The sequence below is a fragment of the Chlamydomonas reinhardtii genome, chromosome 10 (genome assembly GCF_000002595.2).
Source record: "Chlamydomonas reinhardtii strain CC-503 cw92 mt+ chromosome 10, whole genome shotgun sequence".
Classification (NCBI taxonomy): Eukaryota; Viridiplantae; Chlorophyta; class Chlorophyceae; order Chlamydomonadales; family Chlamydomonadaceae; genus Chlamydomonas; species Chlamydomonas reinhardtii.
Window position 1 is genome coordinate 3,280,419 of NC_057013.1, and position 21,684 is coordinate 3,302,102.

The 21,684-nt window shown below is 64.2% G+C and overlaps 3 protein-coding genes across 3 annotated transcripts; all 3 read left to right on the forward strand.

Moving 5' to 3' along the window:
* The first annotated feature begins 50 nt into the window (after positions 1-50).
* CHLRE_10g443350v5 (uncharacterized protein) lies at positions 51-10,272 on the forward strand. The gene is made up of 21 exons (XM_043066828.1): positions 51-638; positions 868-945; positions 1,202-1,389; positions 1,562-1,649; positions 1,871-1,984; positions 2,268-2,398; positions 2,573-2,687; positions 2,878-2,971; positions 3,067-3,140; positions 3,366-3,458; positions 3,863-4,027; positions 4,302-4,456; positions 4,716-5,138; positions 5,418-5,613; positions 5,840-6,010; positions 6,269-6,598; positions 6,847-6,963; positions 7,209-7,333; positions 7,520-7,688; positions 7,904-8,011; positions 8,270-10,272. Exons 1-21 carry the CDS (start codon positions 210-212, stop codon positions 8,411-8,413), a joined length of 3,507 nt encoding a protein of 1,168 aa, XP_042920225.1. The 5' UTR covers positions 51-209; the 3' UTR covers positions 8,414-10,272.
* A 578-nt stretch (positions 10,273-10,850) lies between these two features.
* CHLRE_10g443400v5 (uncharacterized protein) lies at positions 10,851-19,020 on the forward strand. The gene is made up of 7 exons (XM_043066829.1): positions 10,851-11,469; positions 11,566-11,628; positions 11,788-14,377; positions 14,576-15,159; positions 15,337-15,928; positions 16,157-16,491; positions 16,652-19,020. The coding sequence occupies exons 1-7, from the start codon at positions 11,344-11,346 to the stop codon at positions 16,829-16,831; spliced, it is 4,470 nt and encodes a 1,489-aa protein (XP_042920226.1). The 5' UTR covers positions 10,851-11,343; the 3' UTR covers positions 16,832-19,020.
* A 260-nt stretch (positions 19,021-19,280) lies between these two features.
* On the forward strand, positions 19,281-21,682 carry CHLRE_10g443450v5 (uncharacterized protein). The gene is made up of 7 exons (XM_043066830.1): positions 19,281-19,974; positions 20,158-20,324; positions 20,725-20,827; positions 20,982-21,022; positions 21,278-21,321; positions 21,399-21,413; positions 21,624-21,682. Exons 1-6 carry the CDS (start codon positions 19,915-19,917, stop codon positions 21,410-21,412), a joined length of 429 nt encoding a protein of 142 aa, XP_042920227.1. The 5' UTR covers positions 19,281-19,914; the 3' UTR covers position 21,413; positions 21,624-21,682.
* Positions 21,683-21,684: the final 2 nt, after the last annotated feature.

The following is a 21,684-nucleotide window of genomic DNA, read 5'->3' on the forward strand; positions in this document are numbered from 1 at the left end:
CCCATGGCCCAAACTTGGCCATTCGCCTGCTGCAGAGCCTTAACACATTCATGCTGCCTGCATAGGCTTCCAAGCCTCTCTCACCGCCAAACCAAGCTGATGAATGTAATAGCGAATTTTCTTTTCGCTGGACTTTTTTACCGCGGGTCGCAACGCTGATACCAGTGATCTATATGAACCTGACCTAGAGAACTGTCACAGTTGCGAGGATGGCAGAGCGGGAAGGAGGATTCGGGCAAAATGTGCTCGGCAAGCTCAAGCTGGTCGGGGGCAAGGTGGTGGACTTGGGAGGAACCTTTGCTGGCAAAGTCGTGGATGTGGGAGGCACCGTGGGAGGCAAGCTGGGCGACATCGGTGGAAGAATTGGTTCTCAGATAGCCAGCTTGGCTGAGACGGACTTTGAGCGCATGCGGCAGCTCAACCAGATTGCTAAACAGCAGCAGGACCTGCGACGCAAGTACACGGAGGAGGAGCTGCAAGCGGTGGAGAAGCGGGCAGACCTGGTCCTCGGGCAGCTCTACTCTGGGTATTTCGAGGCCAACTTTGACCCGGTGGCGTATGAGCTGTCAAAGCTCAACGACCACGATAACCAGGACCATATCGACGAGCTGGTGGAGCGCCTGACGCTCGGCGTGGAGGTGAGCGACTCCCCAAGGCCGAAGGGTGGCACGGCCACAGGCGTGCCGATGGGCCTGGTGGACCAGGCATAGCAGAGCTTGGCTTGGCTAAATACCGACACTTTTGGTAGGGCCGGGCCCTTTGCGATAGGGTTCGGGGTAGGGGCAGCGCTAGGCAACGGTGCCTGGCAGAGCGGGGTCCCCTCCCTGCTGCTATGCCTGCCCCAACACGTTGCGTTGACTGGCGCAGACCGTCAGCGGGCGGCTGTCGCGGCACGTGAACAAGAAGCGCGATGTGCTGCTGGCGGGCATTGACCGAGTCGCCGAGGTGGGTGGGCGATGGGGGTGGGGTAAGCGACTAAGGGCGGGAGCACGGGGCGAGGGTCCGGCTGGCAGAGCTCCAGTGTCGTCCGTCCGGGCAGAGGCTATGTGTGGCAGTCCTTGGGGCCAGCGCTGTGGGACTCGCGTGATATCCCGTGTATACATGCCAGCAACTGGTCCAAGCCTCCTCGCTCTATTGCACTGGGTTTGGTTTGGGCTAGGATCTGCAACCTACTCAACCCCGTGTCTCAAAACCCCTGAAGGTTGAGGACGACCTGAAGGCCGCCTACCACATCTCCCGCTCCAGCCGCGCCAGCCTCAAGGCGGCGGCGGAGGAGGTGCAGCGCAACATGCGCGTGGTGGGGCAGACGCGGCGCAAGCAGGCGTTCATGGAGATGATGGAGGTGGTCAGCAAGATCAAGCGGGCCCGGGACCTGCAGCACCTGCTCAAGTGAGACGAGGGGGAGCCAGGGAGGGAGGAGGGAGGAGGCGATGGCCGGGCGCATGGCTGCGTGGAGTGTAGGGATGCCGCTGGAGACGCTGTGTGCGGCTGTACGGCTGGCCGACCTCATGTTCGCTTTTGCTTTGGCTGACCTGAGATCTGGGCCCTTCCGCGCTCGCAGGAAGTCCCAGGAGCTGGGCGAGTACGGCGACGCCATCCTGACATGCGTGCAGTGCTTCCAGGGAATGGACTCGCTGAGGCAGCTGGCAGTGAGTGCGGGGCGGGGAGGGGGCAGAGGGCAAGACGGGGATGAGTGCTGGGCGCGGCTTGGGCCAGCTTCGGCGTGGTGGGTGGCTTGTGGACGGCCGCCCAGGTCTGGCCACGGGCCGGAACCTTGCGCTGCCGGACCATGCTGGGTGGCATATACGTTGCCACGGCATGTCGTTGAGGGGCAATGAGGCTTTTGCGCGCACGGCCGTGTGTCGCACAGGTGTCCGGCGACCTGCGCGCCAGTGTGCAGCGGGCGTATGTGGACACGCTGCGGCGCATGGATGGCGCGCTCACCAACATCTGCTCCGAGTTCGACCCCGACAAGTACACCAAGGTGCGCGGGCGCGGGCGTGGGGTGCAGACGCCGCTTCGCCGGCTTGTGCTGGAAAGCTACTGCTGAAGGGCAGCTGCCTGCCCCTTTGACCTCCCCTCCCCGCCATCCGTCACCGCCATCGCCACCCATGACGGCCATCGCCTATGCTAAGTATTCACACCCCGCAACCACCCATCACCATCATCGTGATCCTACTTATACCTGGCACCCCCGCCCCCGAGATTGCCTACCGTATACTATTTCCTCACCTAATCGTGAATGCAACCCGCACCTGCATTCACAGATCCTGGAGGGCTACCTGCTCCAGGGCATTGACGGCAAAGCGCTGGCGGACAAGGTGCTGCAGTGCTTCACCGACGCCATCCACGACGTCACCACGCGCGTCGTGCGCTCGCTGCTGCTCACCAAGCCCAAGTGAGCCCGTGGCGCGGGCCTGGGGGATGGCGTTGCGGGGCGCAGCGAGACGAGACGGGTGCGAAAGTTGCTAAGGGTGCTGTGCTCATGCCCGCACGGCCACACCATACTATCAAGTACTGATACACCTGCCACCCGCCTCCCCCCTGCCCTCGGCCCCGTGTGCACTGCCAGACTGGCCGACAAGTTGGCGGCGGGCGGCGCGGCGGCCATGGCCCTGGGCTACGGCGAGCTGCTGCGGGCGCTGCCCACCGACCTGCTGCGGCCCTGCCTCATGCGCATCCTGGAGGTGCGTCTGCACGGCAGCAACGCGCAACCTGCAATCGCCGGGTGCTGGCCACCTCAGCCCTTGTGGCTGCTCTTGCCTGGCCGGCATGCAAGCCCCGGCACGCGTGTTTCCTGACTGACGTACCGGTATTTCCTTGAACTGCCGCGCCTGCACCCACCCACGCACCCACCTGCTCCTCGGCTGCTGCCAGGTGGTGTTCGACATCCTGGCCTCCTACCACGTGATGGCGCACTGGCACGTGATGGCAGTGGCCAAGCAGGGCCAGATGGAGGCGGCGGCGCAGGGTGAGCGCGGAGAGGGGCCTGGCCGGGCAATGCGATGGACGATTTGGCGGAAACACCAGCTTTACGCGCTTCATGTTCGCCGCCCCTCCCCACAGGCATGAACGAGGAGGCGCGGCGCGCGCAGGCCGCCACCGCCAGCTTCCTGACTTCCGTCAATGACATGCTCAAGGTGGGGATGTTTCGTGCACACAAGCAACCCTGCCGTTGCTACGTCCTCACGACTAGCATGCCCTTGCCCGCTGACACACTCTCTTCGACCACTCGATCACCACTGGCATACTCTCCCCACCATACCCTCGTGCGCCCCCTGGACGCCACTTTGCACTTGATGACTGCGTGTGTTCCATGATTATTCACCTCCCTCTAACCTCCCCCGCCCCTCTGTTTCTCCCAGGCTTCCCGCGTGGAGGTGCTGGAGGTGGCGGCCAGGCGGGTGCGCGACCTGCTGGGGCTGGACAACCTGTTCAAGGGCGAGGACTTCCTGCAGGTGGGGGCGGCTGTGTGTGTGTGTGGGTGGGTGGGGGGGGTGAGGGGGTTACAGTCATGATTATCTAAGAAGTGAAGGCGTAGCCAGGGACAGTAGTACAGGGGGGAGTTGTAGCTGCCAGCCCCAACTAAACCGAACCCAATGTAAGAGAGCGAGGAGGAAAGCGTTGCATATGCTTGGGCAAGGGGTCAGGTGGGGGGCGGGGGCGGGGCAGGATGCGATGTGGGGGCTGTGGGACCTGGGGCCGGGCGGCCAGGTGTTGGGTGCTGGGCAAAGGCTGCAAATGTAGTAGGAAGGTACAGCGCCGCGTTACCGGGGCTCTTCGCTAGCGTTGACGCGCGCTGCGCAAGCCCCACAAGTACCCAACCTCTGTCGCCCCTGGTGTGTTTCTTGCCCCTGGCCAGGCCGTGGACTGGTGCGGCAAGTTCGGCGGCTGCTGCGAGGCCTTCCTCAGCGGCCCCACCGAGCTGCGCCCCGCCGTCATGGCCAGCTGCGCGCGCTTCCTGCCCGCCTACCACCGCTCCAACCTGGAGTCCCTCACCACCTGCCTCAACAACGAGGCATGGCAGGTGCGCCCGCGCGGCAGAGGCGCTGGTAGCGGTCAGGGCGGGCCGTGACGGCTATGCGGGAGGGGGGGGGGGAAGGGTGGGGGAATGCGGTGGCCGGTGGGACGGATAGAGCATTGCGCCTTTGCATGCTCGCGGTTGCATGGCGTATGGAGGCAGTCGCAGAACACCAAATACAAAAGGAATGTTACTGCACCGCATGTACGTTACGGTCTCACAGTTACCGACTCGCCCTTTCCTTTTTCCGTCTTATTTATTTGCTCTCCGACCCGCGCAGGACATCGGCGCGGTGACGGGCGCTGCGGGCGCTGTGACGCTGGAGCTGGAGGAGGCCATCCGCGACTCGCCCTACTACGTGCCCGCCTGGGGCGAGCCCGGCGCCGTGCAGTCGTTCGACAAGTGGATGGTGGAAGGCAACCCCTTCAAACGAGGGTGCGTGGGCGTGCACGCCAATCTTTCGGGGGAGGAGGGCGTCGGGGCGGCGCAGGCACATGATGGGTGCCTGTAGAGGGCCGGGCGGCATGGAGCTCATGGGTGGGAGTGCCGAGGGGACCTGCAGGGCCATGCGGTGTGCGTGCCGGGTACCGGGGGCCTGTGCGTGTGTGCCTGCACTAGGCGTGCTGGGCCCCGCTGGCACCGGGTCTGAGACACATGCCCGCTTTCTGCCCACCTGCCGCCTGCCGCCCCGCAGTCTGGGCCAGGGCAACGCGCCCGAGGGCAAGCAGAAGTCGCTGGTGGACCTGCTGCAGAAGACCACGGCGGAGGGCAAGGAGCTGTCGCGCAACAACAGCCAGCACACCAACCTGGCGGCCGCGGAGTCGGGGGCAGGCGGAGGCGCAGAGGAGGGCGGCAGCGGCAGTGAGCGGCAATCTAGCAGTGGCGCAGCAGAGGCATCGGCCGGCACAAGCGGGACAGGCGACGCGCATGCGACGCCGTCGACGCCGGCGCCTGCCGGGTCGGGGGCAGCGGCAGCAGGGGCGGGCACGCCTGGGGCGGCGGACCGGGGCGCGGCGGGCCCGGCTGGGTCAAGCGGCCAGCCGCGCACGCCCGCCATGCTGACCATCTCGTCGCAACAGGCCCTCAAGTACATAAGACACTATGGCCAGATAATGAAGTAAGTGCATGGCAGGGGCAGGAATGGGGAGCCGGGGACGGAGGTCGGGTAAGGGCGTGCTGTTCTTCTGCAGATATCGGCTGGATACTGGGTCTGAGCAGACGGCGACCGCACGCACGAATCCACCAGACCTTTTGCCTTCGCCTTCCCTCTACCCCTCACATTGTGGCTCCATTACACCTCCCAGCCCCACCTAGCGTTCCATAACGCCTTCTCACTGCGACCAACTCTGCGACGCACCCTCCCATGCACCCTTCCCCCGCATCCTCCATCCCCCAGGCCGCTTCAGGGCAACAGCGAGGCGCTGTGGCGGCACCTGAGCGAGCTGTTCGACCTGTACCTGCTCTACTGCTTCTCCGCGTTCGGCGGCATGGGGCTGGAGGACCTGGTGTGGCGCGACGACCTGGTCAGCCCGAGGCTCAAGGGCGCGCTGCTGCGCATCCTCACCGCGGAGGGGTCGAGGTACCGCACGCTGGTGGGTGCCGCTGGGCGCTGCCTTATGGAGGAGCGGGAGGGTGGGAGAGGTGGGAAGGAAACATAAAGCTCAGTGGATGGCAGGTACCTGTCCGTGTCTTCCCATGCCCTTGTTCCTACGCTGGTGCATGCCCGCCTCCGCCTGGGACATCTGCCCGTCCCGCTCCCTTACTATTGTTCCTGGCTACGCCTTTACTTTTTATATAATTATGAATGTAACCCTACAGGTCGAGGAGCTCGTCCGCAACCGGCCGCTCAACAGCCGCGGCGCGCCCATCGCCTCCACGGGGCTGGGCCTGCTGGACCGCTTCGGCGACAGGATGGAGAGCTTCGCCGACTCCATGGAGCGCAGCGTCAGCCGCATGGCCGTCAAGCTGGGGGACAGCAAGCTGGCGCAGGTGCGTGAGGGGGCCTGGAGGTGCTAATGGCGAGGAAGGAAGTGGGTGGAGGAGGAAGGGATAGGGTTGGAGGGGCAGCCGGCGCTGTGCTGCCGGCTGCAACGTGGTACGGCACGAAGCACGCACGCGATGCCGGCCACGCATGGCCTGCCGCCTGCCCTGCACGCACACGTCCCACTTGGCGCGGTCAACAAAGTGCACCGTACTGGCTGACGTCAACACAGCATGAAATGACTGGAAACATCTTCCACGCCGCAGGTCATGGGCGGCGCGGAGGGCAGCGGGCACGGCGCGGGCGGTGTGCAGGTCAGCGGCGCCTCCATGGTGGGGCTGTCGGCGGGCTCGCAGCACGCACTGCCCAGCGCCAACACAGGCATGCTCACGCCCGTGGCGGCACCGCGGCCCAGCGGCGGCAGCGGCACGGGGGGCGGCGCCATGGATGGGACCGGCGGCGGCGCAAGCGGCAGCCCGGGCAACGGCGGCGCGGGGGCTGGCGCTTCTCAGTGGGGGCTGCGGGAGCGTGTGGTGGCGGTGGAGTCCCTCATGTACATGGCGACGGAGCTACGGGCAGCCAAGAACGCCATCATTGTGAGTGGCAATGGCGGCAGAGTCAGTGTGTGTGTCTGTGTGTTAAAAAACAAGACGAAGCCCGCCCGTGGTGTGTGTGTTGTGCTGCACGGCGTTGTGCGGGTTGGACAGGGCAGTGCACGTATGTAGATGGGTGACCCCAGCCGCGTTCGACGTACGTTGATGGCCTTGCGGGGCACGCGTGTCGTCACTCACGCCATTTCCTCGCTCATGCAAACCCACACGCCCGCCCCCCTCCGCCTGCACAGCTGGCGCTGCCGGGCCGCTGCAGCCGCGACGTTGAGACCTACTTCGCCCGCACCGTGGAGGCGGCGGCGGACCTGAAGGAGCACCTGTTCCGGGCCGCCACCCGCGTCATGATGCAGGTGCGCCACTGCCAATGCGCGTGCCACGGCACGTGTTGTTGTTGCGGCTAGGACCTGGTGCCGGCACAGGGCAACGGGCGGGCATGGAGACTATACATGCGAGCGTGCGTTGACGGCCCTTACTGACGCTCCCGAATTATGCCTTGCTCTTCGCCGCTCCCTCTTGCACTCGCCTTTCTGCACTTTTTCGCCGCTGTGTATCGCGCTGACTATTCCACCCTTTGAACCACCCTTTGAGCCCCCAGGGTGTGTGGGACGGCGAGCGCGGGATCCCGGCCGCCATCGGCGTCACCAACTACAACGTGCGCGAGCCCGCCGTCCGGCAGAGCCCCTGGGCCGACTTCAGCGTTCGCGCGCTGCAGACGTTCAGGTGAGCTGGACACGCGACCAGCAGCCGCGCCCGTCCGTTGGCTGGGCTGCCTGCCGCCACGCGTCGCTCTCCCGGGCGTCTGCACCCCCATTGTTGTGGAGTCTGTGCAACTGTGCAACGCTGCGCCTGTTCAGCATCGTGTCCAGCATCGTCGTTCTCATGTCGTGCCTGGGATCGCCGCTGCAGGGAGCGGGTGCTGGCGGCGCGGCTGCCGATGCCGCTGATCGCGTCGCTGTGGGAGTACGCGGCGGGCGTGGTGGCGGAGGGCATCCTGACGGGGCTGGCGGGCGTGCGCAAGTGCAGCCTGGAGGGCCGAGCCAACATGTCCCTGGACCTCAGCCACGTGGAACGCCAGGTGGGACGAGGCGGGGCGGGCGGGGCGGGGCGGGTCGGGCGTTGAAGCAGGTGTTGGGTATGTGGTGCGGCTCTGGCGGCAGGCGGTGTTGAGGAGGCGCCATTCGTACTTGGGGCCAGGGGTCCACTATGGTGCGGTCGTGTCTTGGCCCTTGGTGCTGCATTGCCGGTCTGCCTGGCTCCCGCGCAACGCCACCCCCCATACCCCACATGCAGATGCGTGCCATGGGTCCGCCCGGCTTCAAGCCCGCGGCGCTGGCCGCTGTGGACGCCTACATCAAGGCCTTCTACCTGCCCTGGGACGACCTGCCGAAGTGGTGCCAGGTGAGGTCCGAAAGCGGCGGCATGAGCAAGCAGTTATTCATATCACGCGTACCATACACATTCACACATAAAATACACAGACTCGCAAATACACGGCTGCAGCAACCGGCAAGGGCATATACACATATCCACAACCGTCCGCATAGGTCGCAGTCCTGAAATCCCAGAACCGTCTACATTCCGTAAGCCGCAGCATCCCGGCCCACACACTAATCCTTCCCCCTCCCCATGCCTGCACCCCCATCTCCCACCTTCCAGACGCACATTTCCGAGTACGGCAAGCAGCGGCTGTTTACTCTGGTGGAGGTGGCTGCGGAGTTCAACAAGGTCAAGCGGGGGCAGAAGAACGACGTGCTGGAGGCCATTGAGGAGGCAGCGGACGCCACTGGCAGGGCTTTCTGAAGCGGCGGTGGATGAGGGGTGGCTGGTGCTGGCGGGCGGGATTTAGGGGGAGGTTCGATTTGGGCTGGGGCTTTCGGCTTGCCACCTGGCGTTGGGCAGGGATTGTGAAACCTGAGGGGTGATCGCTGTTCCGGTTTTGGGGGTGGGGCGCTGTAGCAGGGCGTGCGGGTGCGCGCGTGATGATGGAAAGCCCGGCCCTTCAAAGGGAGGTGGATAGGACTGAGGACTACGTTAAAATGCAAACGTGTGTCGGAGACGAGTACGAGTAAACCAGTAAATGCACTAAATGGTGAAGAATTGATCTGCATGCGGAACGCACGAGCGCAAGGACCCGCACAGCTCTGACTACGCTGCGGTTGCTTGGCTACCTACATTTCACTGGAGGTTACCTCTCCATGTTGTGTTCGGATCTGATGCAGAGAGGAATGAAGAATGCACGCCAATCCGGCTTCAAGCTCAGTGCCATGAGCACCACATCGCGCTCCCCTTAACCGGCAAGCGCCCACCCGCTGCACCCCGCAACCCCCTGCCGCCGACCAGTTACGAAGTCTGTCTGTCTGTCTGTCAGCGGCGAGCTGCTAGAGCGCATCCGGGCGTCCGGGAACCTAGAGGCGGTTGCTAGCACGAGTGGGACGTCGGTGAGCGGACGCTATGTCCGTGCGTGGCAATCGGCAGGGCGGGAGGTGTGGAACGTGGTGGTGGTGGTGACGCCCCAGGAACGCAGCGCACTCAGTGCTCGTATATTCCTTCTTGTCGACAGAAATTTGCCTAATAATGCCTCCGGCGGAAGAATTTTTTGATTCTTGTGGCCAAAAATCTGTGGAACCGCTTCAGGTTTGGAGGGGTCTTTCTGAGATTCGCAGAAGACATTTTAGGGCGTTTCTGTCACTGGTCCGGGCCCAAGGCAAGGGTGAGGTTCCCCAGGAAACTCTATCTACGGCCGTGTCCTGCTGGCACCGTGGGGGCACACCAAGATAGGGCAGCCTTCTACTAGGGGAGTCATTACGTGGGTGGGTGAGCGTGATGAGCGTGGGAGAGGGCGTTGGGGTTTGGCGTGGGGATGGGCCACGTTTTGCCATGGAGCCATAGAGCCGGTGCGTTGTCAGCAACGAAGGCAACAGACCCCGCACGCTGTAACAGGGGCACATCCCGTGCGGCGGAATATTTTGCTGTGCCGGAGCCGAAACGTGGGCTGGGGGCAACAGCAACCTCACCCCGCATGCTGTAACAGGGGCACATGCGGTGCGGCGATATATTTTGCTGTGTCAGAGCCGGAACGTGGGCTGGGGGCAACAGCAACCTTACCCCGCACGCTGTAACAGGACAAGCTTGTTTGCACCAGATGCCCAGTACCAGCCATGTGTACCAAGCTGTGTGTTTGTGTGGTGTTTCTGTTTTGAGATGGATGCACGGCACGAATGGGAGATTGAGAGATTGCTGACACGGCCTGCCACACCCCTGGCTTGACACGAACCGTGCAAAGGTCGGGGGCGGAGCCCCCGGAAAATTTTTGGCATGAAAGACGGCAGCGGGTTTCTGAAAGTTAAAGATGCCCTATTTCGGAAATCTGTCACTGGCGCCGCACCTGCCTTCTTAAGATACGAGCACTGAGCGCACTGGTTAGGGCCGCACCCCTGGTCCGCAGCACAGGTGTGGTGGTGGCGCCTTACCTGACGTCCGTAGGGTATGCACTGCGCAAGGAGCAACTTGGAGCTTTCGAAGGGTTTCGAGCAGCAGGGCTGAAGCCCCGATGGAAGGGAGGGGCGGGCATTCGGTGCCAAGGCACCTAATCACCTAGGCTGACGGGCTAGAAGTTGACGTTGATGGAATTGAGTAGTACAGTCGAACACGCCTATCCTCGTTGCACAAAGTGAGTTTCCTGGCGTTACAAGGGCCCACCGGTCCGGGCCACTGATACTTACGGGAACAGGATGGCACGCATGCTCGTGCACACAACCAACAACAACAACAAAAGTTACGGCCTTCCTGCCGAATCCATACCTCTGCACGATGCAGGGGGGTAGGGGGGGGGTCTCAGGGGGAGGTCTGCACACTGCAGCAAATCAACTGCAAATCCAACGCATCAAACTACACCAATACCCAAATGCCGGGGTGTCACTGCGCCAATGGCGGCTAGCGAGGCCTGCATGTACGCCATGGCGGCTAACGAGGCCGTACGTGGAGGCGTGCATGGAGGCGTGCATGGAGGCGTGCATGGAGGCCCTCTCACGGCGCCGCACGGCGGACACCTTGACTCAAGGCTTGACGCCCAAACTTGCCAGGAGGGCCCCATACAAATGAATGGACCTACTCAGTGATGCAGCTCAATATGCAGCAAGCACACAGTGGAGGCGATGCGCGGATGCTGAAGGGTCGGGACTCGGGAGCCGGTCGGTCGCCTTCCATGCAAACGCTCGCAATCCGGATACTGCGAACCTTAAAGGTCGGCGCAGCAAGCACCATATCACACTTATGCCTATCAGATCAGCACTTAATGAAGATTATTTTGACCGGCGCTTCATTGACTGACTGAGATAACGCGGAAATCATGGGTTGTTGACCTGACGCGAATGTCATTCTTTGCACGTTGTTTCGGGCGAGCCCCCTCGCCTGAGCCCAAGAGTTCGCCACCACAGCCCACGGTTGTGGAAGATGTAACTCGTGTCCAGAACGGGCTGTATGGGCTTGCGACTGGAGCGCTTGACACCGGGCTTCAGAACGCTGGCCTTGCAACATATATGACAACCGTGGATGATGCTTACAACGTCATACCGCTGAACGTAGCGTCGCCCGGTGGCGCGACCAATTGGGGCCCTGCATCATCTGGGAAGCCGGCTGCTGACGCCGCACGAGGTCTTGGCGCTGGTGGACATCTTCGTGGTCTGGGGACAGTTTCCGAGCCTTTGCAACAGTATACGCATGACAGTGACATGGAGAATTCGGGGGAGCACCATGGAGTGCCCTGGATTCCCGAGGGAGACGAGCTTGAAAACGACCCGCCAGCTCTCGCGCCGTTCCTGCTGGTCGACAACCCAGCTGATCCAGAAGCAACCGAGGTACGGGTAGTATGCGAGACGGGGGCACGCAGGAACAAAACTGGGCTACGGCTGAGCACACATCGGTTTGACACACTGGTTTGAACCCCCCCGCAGCTTGGGGATTTCTGCGACTCGATGCTCTTGTCGATGCAACATCGCCTGAAGGTGGACGCAGAGGTAAGCACAGTCATCTTATTTGTGAAGAAGGCGAGGGGATGTAGCTGTGCCGTTCGCGGGTGTGAGAGGGTACGGTGAAGCGGTTAGCCTGTGACACTGAATACTCCAGCTGAGTCAACTTGCTTTCCCCCTTGCTTCAACTTGCATGCTCCCGCACAGCTTTCTACTTTCCGCCAGATGACATCACTGGTGTCGGGCCAGCTGGTCCGCCTGTCCATGAACCAAGCAACCTATGGGGCCCAGCCCAGCGGCGCCGCATTTCCTGCGTCCGGTGTCATCAGTGGGTTTGCAGATCCAGGGGCCGGCGGTGGCGGTGGAAGCTTCATGGGCCCGGGCGCCGGCGCCGTGGCCAGTGCGAACTCCCTCACACGCCACGAAAAGCGATTGCTGGGCACCTTTGAGGCATCCTCCCGTGCCATTTCCGGCTCAGCAGGGGGGCCGCCGCGCTTCCAGCAGCCGTCCATCACCCCAGATGGTTCGGCGGGCCAGTCCTACCTACAGCACCAACATGCAATGGCGGCAGGGGGGCAGGGACCGGCCAACGCGGGTGGTGGCAGTGCCGGCCGCGGCATGCTGTCGGGCCGCGGCAATAGCTCCAGCCAGCGCCGGCAGCGCACCCGGGCGTTGCTGCAGTACGAGGGCTTGGCTGTTGCGGGCCGTTTGTCCGGGCAGCCGTTGGGTGGTCAGAGTCCGATCAGCAGGCCGGGCTACGAGGTAAAGAACCCCACGGCACAGGGTACGGGCGTGCGGCATGGGCAGCAATCGCAGCAACAGGGCGACCGCGGCAGCGCGGGGCAGCTGGTGTCTGATGAGGAAATGCAGGCGGCCGAGGCGGGCCAGCCTCGCGACTTGACGTCTTGGCTGGACGTGCTCGCACTGCCGCAGCAACATCACCACCGGGCGCTCGAGCAGGGACCAGACCTGGTGCCTGTGCCGACATCCGACACGGCCTTGCAAGTGCTGTCACAGCAGCCGAGCCGCCAGGCGCATGGTGCGCACGCCAACGGACACAGTGCGTCTCCTGCGGGGGCGTTGCTGGGGGCGCGGCCTGGGGCCGGCAGCGGTGTGGTGGGCGGCAGCAGTGCGCTGGGCGAGCAGTCAGGACCTGCCATGAACGGTGGCGTGGACGGCATGAACTGGGAGATACTGCCGGAGCACCTGGCGCACCTCACACCACTGCACCGCCAGCAGCTGCAGCTGCAGCAACAGCAGCAGCTGGGTGCCTCGGCGCCCCGCAGCGGCGGTGCCGGCGGAACCGCAGCCCGCACAGCTGCTGCCGGAGCTCCGGCAGGAGGAGGAGTCGGGAGCCAGCCTCAGGACATAGGCGCATCGTTGGGGATGATGGGCCAGGTGTCTGTCGACATGCATCACCGGCTCAACCTGCCCGCCGTCGGCTCCCTCGGCCCTGTGGGGCCCGGCGGGCTGCCGCCGCCGCCGCCGCTGCCGCCGCAAGTGGAGCAGTACCTGGTGCTGTCGGATGTGTCGCCGCCGCAGTTCCAGACGCAGCCGGCGGGGACGCCGAGCACTGGCGTGGAGCCGGAGGTGGAGCGCGGCGACATGGCCTGGGGCGGCACGGCCGGCTGGGTCGCATCTCCCGGGTCCAGCGGGCTGACACCGGCTGCCGGCAGCGGCGTGACGGGTCGCCAGCCGCGCCCCGTGGCGCGGCACGCCAGCGTGGGGACCGGCATCAGCATCGCCAGCGGGCGGCCGCTGCGGCCTATCCCAGAGCTGGCGGCGGCGCTGACCAGCGCCACCGAGAGCCAGCTGCAGGCTCACCTGCAGGGCAGTGCGCCGCTGTCGCAGGCGCAGTCGCAATCACACGCCGACGCCGTGGCTGCCATGGCGGCAACGGCCGCCGCGGTCACGGCCTCGGTCACGGCCGCCACTGCCAACAGCGGCTCGCACGCGGTCGGATCCGGGGCGGCCGCTGGAGCGCACCGCGCGCGGGCACAGCAGCAGTTCCCGACACAGCCGCAGCCCATTTCCACCCTGGTGCAGCTGCGCGCGATGGGTCGCGCGGCGCGAACGCCCGGCGCCTCCGGCGGCGCTGGTGACGCACTGACGGGCGGCAGCTCCGGCGACGTGACGGGCGGCTCCATTGCCAACCTGGGGGGCGACCGCAGCTCCAAGTTACGCCGCAAAGTGCTGGGCCGCGGCGCCGGCGCCGGCCACGCGGACGCAGCGCACCACGCACTGATGGCGCAGGGCTTGACCAGCCGCTCGGCGTCGTGGTACAGCGGCGCGCCGGCGGCGCACGCTGACCCCAACCGCGTGGCTCCCGACCGCCCCGTGGAGCTGCGCGTGTGCCGCACGCCCAGGGACCTGCTGGACGGCATCGCGGACCTGAGGCCGCTCGAGCAGCCCGCCGAGGAGGAGCCGGAGATCCAGATGGAGGCGGGGCCCGGCGGCGTGGGCAGCTTTGGCGGCAACGGCGTGGGTTCGCGAACGAGGTCGGAGGTGTCTGGGGCGGCGCTGCAGCGGGCGCGGCGGAACTCGACCTCCGTCGGCATGGAGGCCGGCCGGCCGCACTGGCAGCGGCCCAGCAGCGCTCACGGGCATGCGCAACAGGCGCCATCAACCGCCGTCGCCGCAATGGCGGCGGCTGGGGAAGGAGCAGGAGGAGGAGGCCGGGCGGCGGCGGTCGGCGGGTGGATGGCGGTGACTATCGCGGGCAGCGGCGCGGCGGGGGCCGGAGAGGCTGCGGCCGGTGCAGTTGCAACGGGGCGGTGCCGCAGCATCATGCTCCAAGGTAGGATGGGTTCGGGACTACGGCCTGGTCCGTGCGGACTGTGGGGAAAACACACTGTGCGCCCCCCCACTTCATATTTGATACACACCATCCCATGGATGGCTACCCCCCCCACCACCATGCGCCGTTCTTGCAACTTCACATGCCTCGGCAAGCTCCACACCACCCAGTCGCACACATTTCCACGCCGCCTCGCAGGCCGCTGGCAGGGCCGGCCCGTGGCGGTCAAGGTGGTGGCGGGCGCGGGGCTGGACCCGCGCAACGGCTGCCTGGGGGCGGCGCTGACCGCCTCCGCCGTCATCCACTCCACCTTGGTGCGCGTGTACGGCGTGAGGCTGCTGCCGGCCGGCCTAGCCGCCGTGGCCGGCACCGCCCAGGGCTTCGGCGCCGCGGCCCTGGGAAGCGGCGGCGCCGGCGTGTCCGGCGCGTCCGCGCTCGTGCTGCCGCCTGTGGCGAGGGTGGTGGCGGCGCACGCGCGTGCTGCGTCGGAGGCACTGGCGGCGCTGCGGCCGGAGGCGGGCGAGGGTGTGCTGGTGGTGGTGATGGAGCTGTGCGGCAGCGGCTCACTGGAGCCGCTGACGCGGGCGCCGCTGTACTCGCCCTTCCGGCCCAGCCGCTCCTGGCCCGCCTACCTGGCGCGGCGCGCGCTGCTGCGCACCGCCATGGAAGTGGCGGGCGCGCTGGGGCGGCTGCACGCCTGCGGCACGGCGCACGGCGGGCTGCGGCCGCGCAACCTGCTGCGGGTGGCGGCCGCCGACGACCGCCGCAATTTCTGTGTCAAGGTGCGGGCAGCTCGGGGGGCTGTGGGACCAGGTGCCACATATGTGTGCGCGACACGTGTCATAGGTGCGGGCGCAGAGGCTGGGGGGCTTCTCGTGTGGCCATAGCGCTTGGGCCCAGGCGTCCTGCGATAACCCGTAACTCCATACGCCTTCCTCACTATAACCCCTCGCACGCAGGTGTCGGACGCGAGCCTCAGTGTCAGCTCGCTGCAGCTGGCCGCAGCCACCTGTGCCCAGAGCGCCGCCGCCAGGACGCACACCCGCTCCGACAGCATTGACCGGCTGGGGCTGGGGCTGGTAGTGGTGCCCGCCGCCCCCGGCCTGAACCGCACTTTGGATGGCCCGCCCGACGGCGGCGCCAGCCAGCTCACGTCCGAGGCCGTCTCCAGGATGGCCCACCCGGGTGGCCCCGGCAGCACAGCCGGCAGCCACTACGCCGCGCCCCCTGCCTCCAACACCCCCGCGCGATTGGCTCGCGTGGGCAGCAGCGGCCACAGCGCTGGCGGCAGCCCGGCGCCGTCGCCGTCACCTGCCCGGGCGCAGGCGTGGGGCACGCCGCAGCAGGCGCCCACGTCCGGAAGCGTGTCGCACCTGGTATCGCCGTCCATGGCGGCCGCAGCAGCGGCGGCGGCGGGGCTGACGGTGGAGGCGGCGGCCGTGCTGGCCGCCCCGGAGGCGCTGCTGTGCCCGCAGCTTGAGGACCTGCTGTATGTGGCGCCCGAGGCACAGCTGGAGCCGGCAGCGTGCCTGAACACCGCGGCCGCGGACGGTGAGTCGTTGACTGGGAGTGCGCGGGAGCTGGTGACGCCTCGTGCCGGTGCAAAGGGAGTTAGCGCCAGGACAGCTGCAGGTTTGGATGGCCCATGCACTCATGCTAGTTGCGAAACTCAAGTCAACCCGGTGTGATGTGGTTTGCTGAATCCCGACCGCTGCCGCTACCTCCTGCCGCTGCCTCCTGCCACTGCCTCCTGCCACTGCCTCCTGCCACTGCCCGCAGCTTATGCGTTCGGCGTGTTGCTGTGGAGCCTGGCCACCGGCGAGCAGCTGCCGCCCGAGCTGGCGCTGGCAGAGCCGGCGGCCCGCACCGCCAAGGTGAGGGCCGTGCTGGCCGCAGCCGTGGCGCGCCGGCAGCAGCAGCAGCAGCAGCAACAGCAGGGGCTGGGGCTGTCGCGCCTGAGCAACACGGACGGCGGCGAGCGGAGCAGCGGGCGGCTGCAGGCGCCGGGGCTGCTGGCGGCGCCGGGGTGGCCGGCGGGGCCGCACGGGCACCTGCAGCCGCTGTACGAGTGGTGCGTCAGCCCCGCGCCCGAGGAGCGACCCACCATGGACCAGGTGCGTGGTGGGGGCGGTTGGATGGGGACGGTAGGGGTGTTGGCCGCCGTGCCCAGGCACAGGGGATGGGTCATGGCCCGGAGTATGCCGGGCGGGCGGCGCTGGGCTGGTTGGGCTGCTGTTTCTCCGCACCGCCCAACACTTTTGCACCCCATACCAGGTGGTGGCGGAGCTGCGGCTGCTGGATGAGGCCGTTCGCAGCGAGCGACCCAAGTCGCGAGCAGTCGCCGCCGCCGGGTACGCCGCCATGACAGTCACCTCGCTCTCAGGCGCGGGCGGCGCTCGTGCCAATAGTGGGGGCGGGGGCGGGGGCTACCCTATGTCTGGCTACATGGGCTAAGGGAGGCCGCCAGGCTGCGCTGCCGGACGGCAGCGGTCCGACGACCTGGCCGGGACTGCGGAGGTGACGACAGAGGCTGTGTGCACTGCTGCCTACGGAATACTGAGGCCTTGGGCATCGGGGTGTGGCTCTCTTGGGAGGTGTGTGATGCACTCATGGTTACCGGTAGGTGTCATGCCTGTCGGAAACAACACCAGGACCGGCCCCGGCACCGTGACGGAGGTGTGACGGTGGCACTGTGTAGGGGCCGTTGCTTGGGTGAACGGCGAGCCTCTCGGTTGGCAGGTTCCTGAAGCAACACGGCGGAAGACCCGGCATGACCTGCCTGTGCGAGTCTTCTTTCAGCTGAGGGCATTCCGTGCCGTCTCATGGTTTCATGCATCACATCTTCCAGCACCACCACGCCTAGGCACCATGCCAGGTGGTTGTATGGGTGCATGACCGCAATGCATACATGCGCTCTTCCACGGCTACCATGCACGCATCGGAGGGAACGCACGGTGCTTGAAATTAATGGGACTTAACAATGCAGTAATTCTTGGTGAAGCCGGTTGCTCATCAAGAAATTGTTTTGGGTTAGCATCGGTACAATCTATGCCCGGACTAAACCCTCACCATTCACTGGGTTACTGTGCTCTGTGTGAGTCTGCGGGTCTGCTCGTTGCCATTCTTATCTCAATTGTGTCGTGCCGCACGCATGTACTGGAGCTTGTGGGGCCTTTATACACTCCACGCAATATGCTTCCTATTGTAGATTTGACAAAGAAGCTGGAGCGTGCTCAACGTAATGTGCATTACGTATGAGCTGATGCATGTGAAGATGAAGTCTGTCGTCTGGGCCCGGCCTTTATCAGGCCGTTTGGCACATGGCGTAGGCGGTGGGATTCGAAGGGCGGAGTGGATAATGCCAATGGATGGTGTCACGTCTGGGCGTGCTTCCGCAGCGGTGGAGATCTCGAGGGTTGCTCAGAGCCTTAGGCGCGCGCGTGTGTGTTGGAGGGCGCATGCGTACATCGCATGCCTGTGCAGTGGGACACGCGTCAAAAGTTGTGGAATAGGGGCTTGCCTGAACCAAGTCGGGAAGTCAAAAACCGTTGGTACCGGTACCTTGGGTATGCTGAATGTGACGAATCCAGGAAAGGAATGCGCTTTGCAAAGGTGTAGCCAGGCAGTCGGCTGAGGGAGCATTATGGCCCAGGGAAGCCCACCCGCCCTTCTGCAACGAGCTATGAGGAGCGGTCAACACACATGTCACCGTCGCACTGGGTCCCGTTGGTGAGGATGGTTGAAGGGCTCAGTGCTCTGGAGGATTGGGGCGCGACAACAAGATGGGAACGGGTGTGAATGCGGCATCACAAGACGTCAAGACGGCACACGTCGACTCGATAGGTGCGCTGGCATGCTGCATTCGTGCAATCTGCTGTGTGTGGGCGAGGCGCTACTGGTGTGCGCCGTGGTCTGCTGGACGATGTCAGCCAGTGTGAAGGCACATCACACTCATGTAGGTCAGTCCTTTGCATGCCCCTAGGTGCTCTGACGATGTGAAGGTAATAAGGTATGGGCTGTATCCAGTGTGGTGTTACGTCGTGCACGGCGACGGATGGTTGAGCGCCGCATGCGATTTGGTCGGGGTGTATCTACAGAAGTATCTTCGTTGAGACGTTTGCTATGGCGTTCTGGAACGATGCAGTATTGGCGGCTTGATTATGACGCACTGGGGTAGAGCTCAGGGGAGGGTGGAGCTCGATCGGTTGAAACTTGCTTCAGCGTCCTGATACGGGGAACATTCTTGAGTGTGACGCACTGAAGGTGGGCTAAATTGTTGCGCCGGGAAGTAAGCGTTCGAGGGCACCATGGGACGGGGGCCGCTGGGGGCGTGATGACAACGCGCAGGACAGCCTGACAACTGTCGGGAACCCTCCGCGCACTAAATTCCTAGCGTACTGATTACTTGCTTTGCCTAAGCTGTTGGGGCACTGACGTATGCATGATAGTTTGCTTGTTGCTACCGTACTCTCAACCGGTCAACCTTGCGGTCAATTGGGTGTTTGTCTCGCCGTTGGCTATTGCTTGAGCACCAACACCGAGTACTGGGCGACCCTATGTGCATTCAATAGCATAAGTTCAGGTTTGTTTCTTGTAATTCGCATTCACTAGCAAGCACTTCGCTAATGTAACGAGACGTAGCGACCGCTCTCCCTTGCCCTGCGCACCGCCACGCCCCCCCCCGGCCGTCCTTCGCACCCGCCTTCGCCTACACGATGCGCTCCCACCCCCACCCCTAGCGGTTCGTAGATAGCATTTCTGTGCATGGATGGTTGCGTCCGCTTGCCAAGAAGGCACTGGGCAGCGGGGCGCAGCCTTGGGCGCAGCTGGCAGCGGGTGCCCCTCCCGGGGCGACTGAGTTAGGTCAGTTAAGCTCTTGGCCCAGTTCTCCAGCGTCATCCTCAGCCAAGGGACCAGGGCTTGAAACAGGGGCATGGCATACTTTATGGCCCGAAGTAGGGCTTACACAGGAACGGGAGTGCGCGGTGCGCATCGGTGTGCGCTGAGTCAGGCTGAGCTCTGCACGGCTCTGCCGCGGGAAACGCAGCTGACGACAGCTGTTGAGCACGGTTGAGCCCTGTTGAGCCCTCTGTTATTGCGTTTGTTCCCCTGCGCTCTGCGCGCGCGTACCCTGCCCCCTTCAACTTCTCTTTGCCACTACACCTTATAGAAACTTTGCCGTTCTCCGGCCCCCCGCCGTAAGTCACCTCACCAACCTGCCTTCACATTGTCCCATCGCACACCCCGCCGCAAGTCACGTAGGAGGCACCCGACCGAAGGAGCTACCCGCCTGCGCCTTTGCTTAAAATCACCTTTAATGGTACCTCTGGCCCTGAACACCGGACTCTTATCGGAGCCGACGCTAAGCGCGTACCGTCGATCGTCCTTCACACATCAGCATAGTCACACGTCGAACGCACATAATACCCATTTAGTATCCTAAAATATATCACTTGCTGCTCACAAATAAGCGACGCCGGGACGGTTGAAATTTGTGTTCTTTGACTTTCGCCGCGAGCCGTTCTTCCTGATTCGGGATGTCTGAGACTTTTGGAGCATGCAATCAGTGCCTTATGGGCCTGATTGGTGCAGCGGAGGTGCGCTGTGAGGAGTCAGCATACAATACAGGCCTCAGACCGCACGTACGCGTGACTGCGTCGTTATAAACATACTTACGCTAGAGAGGAACGCGTTTGGGCAGCGACAGCGGGGCCATTGCTATTCAAGTTGTCCCAGCACGGAGGCCGAAAGCACCAGACGTTTTCTCCTATGCCACGCAGTTCGCCATAACCGTGGCTCTCTTCGCACTGAGCAGAGACAAGCTGGAGAACAAGGCGGTTCTCGTGAACGCTGTCGACATGCCCGTCGACACGCCGGGCCCCGCCACAAAATACGTCGACTATGAGTGCCTGTGGCATCCAGACCCCTCTCAGAACACTGCATGCTAGTAAGTCTATGCTGGGGAAAGTCGGTTCGGAGGTTTAACCGTATTGCGGCCCGGGGGGGGGGGGGGGGGCTGGGGGCAGGCTCAGACACACGACGCTGTAAACGGTTGATGCTGAGGATAACCTACGAGGGAATATTGGCATGACCAACCAACTGGTGGTGCGTTGTTAAGCGAGCTGCGCAAACCCCGCCCTGAGAGCGCTGCCGTTATCAACTGGGTTGGTGACAGTCCAGTTGCCTCTTGGCGGACAGCACGAGCAAAATGAAGGATTGCGCGCTCCAGTAGCTGCAGCTGCAACAGGTAGCTCCACACCTGCATCCTAGCTGTTTATGCCCACGTTTGGTTACTCACGCCGCACCCACCCCCCATCCTGACACACTGCCGTCGGCTGCCACCTCAGCCGCACTATGGTGGCGTTTGCCTTCACTATTGGCGGGTCGGGCGGCATGGCCATTGTGCTGAGCTGCCTCCTGATCTGTCTGGCTGGGGCGCAAGCCGTGCAGGTGAGTGCAGTTCAAAACGCGGGTGGGGCGCCGGTCGCAAATTGGCGGGAAGGCAAGCGTGGGCCGGTCGTGGCGTCAGCCATGAAGTGATGTAAGGGCATTCGCCGTCGGCTGCTCTTTTTGACGCCGCGCCTTTTCGCGCTTTGTGCTGCAGATCAAGACGATCGCGGACATGTACCGAGTTATTGGGGCGCCGTGAGTTCATCTCATGGGGTCGGGACTTGCGGGCAGGTCAGGCTTGGGCATTGCCACTCAGGACCCCGATTCTTGTGGGGCCATCGAGGCGTGTGGCCGTGTGCGGGAGGCGTACCGTACTCCCTTCCAGCTGCGTCCAACCTCCGTTTGCCATGACGGCCGCCTTGCGCCACCTCTTGCCCCAGTCCCTGCCGCATTGCTTACTTGGTTTGCCAGAAAGGACAACCACCAACCCCTCCACACAACGTGGCGCAGGGCTGTCGTCCTCAACTTCCTGGCGTGGAGCGTGCAGGCGGTGAGCCTGGCGCTGTGGGTGTGGACCGCCGACGCCTTCAGAGACTGGTACGGCGCAGCCAACGCCTACAACCTGCCGCAGGCCGGCACCCGTGAGGTAAGGGGAGGCGGTGATGGGACGCATGCCCTCCGTGCATCGCGCTGCTGTCGTGTGTGTGTGTGTGTGGGTGTGTTAAAAAGGAAACGAAAGCCTGTCTGTGTGTGTGTGTGTATGCAACAAGTGCACGCGTGTATGTGCAGGTGTGTGGTCGTGTAGGCGCCAGGCACCGCCTGTGTGCCCCATACCTGTGTGCCCAACACCCAACAGGACATGCGTGGTCTGGCCTGGGCCAATGTGTGTCTATTCGCTGCCTCCGTCACCATGGGTA